The sequence below is a fragment of the Mus caroli genome, unplaced genomic scaffold, assembly GCF_900094665.2.
Source record: "Mus caroli unplaced genomic scaffold, CAROLI_EIJ_v1.1 scaffold_23572_1, whole genome shotgun sequence".
Lineage (NCBI taxonomy): Eukaryota > Metazoa > Chordata > Mammalia > Rodentia > Muridae > Mus > Mus caroli.
This window is the reverse complement of record NW_018388718.1, coordinates 1-6,890: the sequence shown is the minus strand read 5'-3', so window position 1 is coordinate 6,890 and position 6,890 is coordinate 1. Positions and strand designations below refer to the sequence as shown.

Here is a 6,890-nt window from a genome sequence, read left to right as displayed (position 1 = left end):
GTCAGCCGACCCTGCGCTCTAGCTACCCCGGTGCTGGTCCGGCCGGAAGAGGCCTGTGGTCCTACTCAGGCCTGTTTTCTGCTTCCCTAACTAAAGCAGTCTCCTACTCTTTGTTTCTTAATGGTTGATTTTAGCTCTGAGTTTTACTCTTTCTTGCCATCTATTTTCCTTGGGTGTGTTTGCTTCTTTCAGTTCTAGAGCTTTCAAGTGTGCTGTTAAATTGTTTATATAGTATCTCTACAATTTCTTTTTTTCAAAATATTTTTATTAGGTATTTTCATCATTTATATTTCCAATGCTATCCCAAAAGTCCCCCATACCCTCCCCTCCACTCTCCTACCCACCCACTCCCCATTTTTGGCCCTGGCATCCCCCTTTACTGGGGCATATAAAGTTTGCATGACCAATGGGCCTCTCTTTCCAGTGATGGCCGACTAGACAATCTTTTGATACATATGCAGCTAGAGACAAGAACTCCAGGGTAATGGTTAGTTCATATTGTTGTTCCACCTATAGGGTTGCAGTTCCCTTTAGCTCCTTGGATGCTTTCTCTAGCTCCTCCATTGGGGCTCTGTGATCCATCCAATAGCTGACTGTGAGCATCCACTTTTGTGTTTGCTAGGCCCCGGCATAGTCTCACAAGAGACAGCTATAGGTCTTCCTTTATATGTTACTTAACCTTTTTTCCTTAGTGCTTTTAATATTCTATCTTTATTTAGTGCATTTGGTGTTCTGGATAATATGTTTCGGGAGGAATTTCTTTTCTGGCTTCATTTTTTTAAGAAGTATTTTTGGGGCTGGATAGATGGCTCAGTGGTTAAGAGCACTGACTGTTCTTTCGAAGGTCCTGAGTTCAAATCCCAGCAACCACATGGTGGCTCATAACCATCTGTAATGAGATCTGATGCCCTCTTCTGGTGCATCTGAAGACAGCTACAGTGTACTTAGATATAATAAATAAATCTTTAAAACAACAACAACAACAACAACAACAACACAGAGGGGTCTTCCCCAAAGTTAAAAATAAAGTATTTTTTACAAACATATGCACCCATTCATGCACCATGTTACTTGTTATCCGGTAATCATTTTTTTTTCTAGCACATTTTACCATCAAACATTAATATTTAGTATATAAATTTTCAATTATCAAAGAGGTATATTGTATTTTACTGTACAGGATTACTTCATAGAGTTGTATTTTCTGAAAGACATTAAGAAATTGGAGGAAATTCTCAATTTTGTCTTCCATTTATAAATATGCATATGTAATCATGAATCTCTTTTACTCTTTTAGATGTTTTCCTTGATGAAAACCTAGGTATTTACTAACCCTGTTGGAGAACTGGTGAACATGACTCATAGGGAATATCAGTGCATAAGAGTATGGCATTTGTATTATTTGGAATTTTCCACAAGGCCTTGGATTAAAAGTGAAAATAGTTGGGAGGCAGAGGGAGGTGAATTTCCGAGTTTGAGGCCAACCTGGTCTACAGAGTGAGTTCCAGGACAGGCAGGGCTATACAGAGAAACCCTGTCTCAAAAAACCAAAAAAAAAAAAAAAGTGAAAATAGGAAGCAATTTTCCTTGTTTCCCACAGAGCCAACAGCTTCTTATATCTGTCGACCTAGAGTGGGCCACAGGAGAGACATCGGTGTTTATACCAGAATTTTATATTTTTCATGATACCTAAATTTTAAAATATGAGGCAGTGAAGGCTCTGTGGTTGAGACCAATTGCTACTCTTACAAAAGACTATCCTCAATTACAAGCACAAACGTTTCATAACTCACTACTTTGAGTAAAAATGGTCATAGAAAAAAAGGTCGCTTGATTCCATGTTCAATTGTACCCACATGCCTATTAATCCTACACTACAGGAATATATTGATTACCTATATTTATTAAATATATATTAAAATTTTGTATACACACATACACCATCGAATTTTCTGATTCTGTGTGAACATATTTATAGCCCAATTAAGTATAGCACGTATTCATTAACAGAAATCTTCTCCAGATTTAAGTTTTCCTTTTTTTAAATATTTTTTATTAGGTATTTTCCTCATTTACATTTCCAATGCTATCCAAAAAGTCCCCAAGTTTTCCTTTTTTTATTGTGTATTTTTATTAGTTATTTTATATATTTACATTTCAAGTGTTATCTTGCTTCCATGTTTCCCCTCTTCTTTAGAGGATTGCCTTATCTGACATCAGAGGGAGGGGAGGACCATGATCCTGTGGAGGCTTGATGTCCCAGAATAAGGGAATGCTAGGGTGGTGAGGCAGGAGTGGGTGAGTAGATAGGGGAGCTCCCTCATAAAAACCAGGGGAAAGGGAGGAAGGTATAGGGGTTCAAGGTTTTCTTTTAAACTTAGGAAAGCTTCGTTAATTTTATGAGAGTCTTATATAGCATATTTTGTTCATGTTCATCAAACAAATCTTTCTTGATCTATCCTACCTTATTTCTCCATATACCTCTGTATTGTTATTTTTTTATGTGTAAATCATTAGAGAACTGATGCCAGATAAACATTCCTTTTGGATTAATCATTTTAGGAAGGAAAATTTTAAATTGCTTCAACCTAAATATTACATATCTAATATTACGTTGTGTATTAAATATTGTGACATTCAGTGCACTGCAGGGTAATACAAATAATAATGTGCCTGAAGTTGTTAAGTAATACTGATAATCAGAGGAATATTTATAGCCATATCTGTTAATGTCCCATATATCAATCTAAGGGTCATTATGCATATGATGTATACATGAACTACACTCACCCATACAAACATATACAATTTAGGCATTGCCTCAGGTTCCCTCCTACATGGGTAGTGTGGCATGTACTACTGGATTCAGGAAAATTCATCAGAAAGAAACAGCAGACTGCTGCTTTGATTGTGTTCAGTGCCCAGAAAATGAGGTTTCCAATGAAACAGGTACATGCTTGCATGCAGAAGAAAAACTGCTAAATTTGCATACCTTCTCTTTCCAAACAAGAAATATATGGTCTAGATGAAAATTGAAGATCTAAAATCTTCATGTTTCAGAAATTAATCAGTTAAATAAATATCAACCGCTTTTGGACCCAGCAAATAACCTGCAATATCTTCTTCAAACAATGTATTTCCCTCACAATATGATGGTTACTGATTTTGTTATATAGAAAATGTTTAGGGGATATATACATGTAACAAAGTTTTAAACAAAAAAATTTAGGCATAATTTATGGATATGTTTAATTTTCTTTGATCCTTTATACAAAGCAATTTGACTATATGATCGGTCAATAATCTTTTTCTCCAGTACCCAGCTTAGTCCCTGACAAAGACCAGATGCTCAGGGTAGCAGTTGTTGTTTAATGAAATATATTTTAAGAGCTTAGATGGTTTAAAGGATTAAGAATTTCCTGTGAAAGAATTAGAACAGGAGTGAAGATTTCAAGAATGTAACAAGAGATGGGATAGTGCTTATCATCAATCACAGCCTACTGAAGGGAAGAGAGTGAATGTGAATTTCAATAGCCTTCATGACCTACAGCTTGGAATGTATAGTTGGGAAGAAAGAGATTGTACCACAATGAGAGGGACATGCATATGTCTATGAGGCATACAGTTTCAAAAATGAAAATATTCCTTTATGCAAACTGTATTTGCATGAGAAATTAAATGTTCTAGTTCCTACATGTAAATAAAGACATAGGCACAATCCACAAAGCAACAAAGTACATAATGCGTTGCAACAACTGGCACCAACAATGATGTCTGCAAACTACCCATTTCTGTGAATAGTGAATTTATGGTTTGAGGAATTAAATAATCTGAGAGTATGCATATTATTTTTCATAATATTTTCTTTTTTGTATAATAAATAAATATTTTTTTCCATTCTCTATGATGATTTTTTCTTCCATTACAAATCATAGTTCAATAGACAGCAATCTTAGGTTCGTGGTTCCTACAGCAATAAGGAATGGGATAGATGCTCAGCACCAAATTGTTTATTGATATATCCTCTGAATAATACAAATTCACAATTATTAACTGCATAACAATGATATCTTATACAGGTTTATTGTTGTTCACCATCAAATATGGGACAGTGTATGATGTGTCCACATGATAAACATGCCAATTTAGAGAAAACCCACTGCCTCCAAAGAGCTGTGTCATTTCTTACTTATGAAGATTCATTTGGGATGGCTTTAGGTTGCACTTCCCTGTCCTTCTCAGCCATCACAATGCTAGTACTAGTCACTTTTGTGAAGTACAAGGATACTCCTATTGTGAAGGCCAATAACCGCACTCTCAACTATGTCCTGCTTATCTCTCTAGTCTTCTGCTTTCTATGCTCATTGCTCTTCATTGGACATCCCATTCAGGCCAGCTGCATCCTGCAGCAGGCCACATTTGGAGTATTTTTCACAGTGGCTATTTCTACAGTGTTGGCCAAAACAATAACTGTGGTCATGGCTTTCAATCTCACTACTCCAGGAAGAAGGATGAGAGGGATGATGATGACAGGGGCACCTAAGTTGGTCCTTTCCATTTGTACCCTAATCCAACTTGTTTTCTGTGGAATCTGGTTGGTAACAACTCCTCTCTTCTTTGACAGAGATGTACAATCTGAACATGGNAAGACTGTCATTACTTGCAACAAAGGCCCTGTCATTGCCTTCCACTTCGTCCTAGGATACTTGGGTTTCTTGACTCTGGGGAGCTTCACTGTGGCTTTCCTGGCTAGGAACCTTCCTGACAGATTCAAAGAAGCCAAGTTCCTAACTTTCAGCATGCNGGTGTTCTGCAGTGTCTGGATCACCTTCCTCCNTGTGTACCATAGCACCAGGGGGAAAGTCATGGTGGTTGTGGAGGTCTTTTCCATCTTGGNTTCTAGTGCAGGGTTGCTAATGTTATCTTTGTCCCAAAGTGTTATGTTATTTTAATTAGACCAGATNCAAATTTTATACAGAACTACAAAGGTAAATTCCTTTATTGCAACTTTCATTGTATGAAAAGGTTAGATGATACTCAACATATCNTTTTCTTTCTCTTGACAAAAGTGTCTGACATTGTCGTTTAATTGTTTTTCATTTATATTTCCTGTCTCCAAAACAACCTTTGTACCACTCCCTGCACTCCTAAAATGCACATGGCTTCATATTTCATTAATTCTTACTGAATGTGTATATATATTTGCATATGCATATATATATTTTGAAATATAAATTGTAGAGACCGCGTAACATTGCATATATTTATGCTCTGAAGACTCATTATTTGGTACTATATGGCCAATCTTTAGACTCTGGTTGTCCCTGAAGATGACAACCTCTTCCATTCCAAGGTTTATAGTTTCCTATAAATGGTTGTGTAGGCTATACTTTGTCAGCTTACTTCCTTCCATGCTGGAATGCACACTGTAGTGACCCCTTTTCTCATTATGTTTTGGAGGTCATATTGGTAAAACTTCATAGTGTACCATTGGGGTCACAGGGCAATGTCAGGGTCATGGCAGAGAGTCTGAATCAGAAAACACTATAGAGGTCATGTTGGGGTCTGAATTCGGAGTTCACATGTGATGTNGGGGTCAGGTGTGAGGTCGGTTTCTTGTGATAGGTCAGNGGTTACCCTTGGTNTCAGGGGTCACAAAACCATCTGGGAGACACAGTGTGATCCCTGGCTGCACTTTGGCGTCACCCCTCGCCTCGCCCCCCACTATAGTTGCTCCACCTGGCCAGAGTCACGTGACCTGGGCAGTAGGGGAATGAGAGACATCTGGAGCACGAGGGCACCCTAGGGTGGCAGAACCGAGCCACAGACAGGGAGCATGATCTCAGTAACCCCTGACCTCTCTGCCTTGGCTGCGCTGCCTGCTGCACCACATGGATACCCCTGAGCACCAAGCCCACGCCCTTACCTCGCAGTCTGGACCCCTGCGGCCTCCCCGCGAGCCCCATCCCTGCGCCACGACCCGGGCGACCCCAAGAGGGCAGCACTGGCGGGTGGCTGGGACTTCCAATTCCTGTCGGGGTTCTGGGAGCAGCTGTGGGACTTCTGGCAGTTGCAGGGGGACCGGGCAGAGTCTCGGGGATCACGGGAGGGGCGGGACACCACCGGAGGGCTCTGTGATCCCGGATCCGCACCTGAGTGGTGAAGGTTGAGGGAGCAGGTGTGAGGAGGCTGTGTGTGACGTCACGGGGCCACAAGGGGAGGGGGAGGAAGGCGAGGGTGCTTCCCGACAGCAGTGGGCGCTCCCGCACCCCTGAGAGTAACCAGGAAGAGGACTGTGGGGTGACGCGGAGTGTCAGAGGGTCAAGCTTCCCCGCTCCCGCTGTTGCCACCAGTGTCTAAAAATGCATAGTTTAATCTTGCGCAGGGCCCAGTGCAGGGGGTGGGGTGGGTGTAAGAGGCTTGGGACGGTGTCGCACCTGCGCAGGGCGGGGCTGTGGGTAGAGTGATGGCAGGGGGCGGGGCGCCGTGGGATCAAATAAATAAAAACTAATAACACACATACAAATAAACATGCATGCATGCATACATACATACATACATACATACATAAATACATACAATAAATGGAACTAAATGCATGGTGCTATACACAGAGTTTGGATGCCACCCACCCACCCGACCTCCATCATATGCCTGCACTATCATACATACACAACATGCGTACACAACATACATACATACAGGTTCCTACTATCACACCAATGCACACAGTCACCACACACCCACCCACCAAATGCAACACACACGAACACACACACATGGATATATTTTGAAATTAAATTAAATAGATAATAACTATAAAATCAAAACCATAAATGCAAAAAGGTTTCTGGGGTCAACATTCTGCTGCCAATACACTAACAGAAAAA

The 6,890-nt window shown here is 40.3% G+C and overlaps 1 protein-coding gene across 1 annotated transcript; it reads left to right on the top strand.

Annotated features, from left to right (window-relative positions):
• Positions 1-4,101: 4,101 nt before the first annotated feature.
• LOC110287752 (vomeronasal type-2 receptor 116-like) lies at positions 4,102-5,063 on the top strand. The gene has a single exon (XM_021154295.1). It carries the CDS (start codon positions 4,104-4,106, stop codon positions 4,950-4,952), a length of 849 nt encoding a protein of 282 aa, XP_021009954.1. The 5' UTR covers positions 4,102-4,103; the 3' UTR covers positions 4,953-5,063.
• Positions 5,064-6,890: the final 1,827 nt, after the last annotated feature.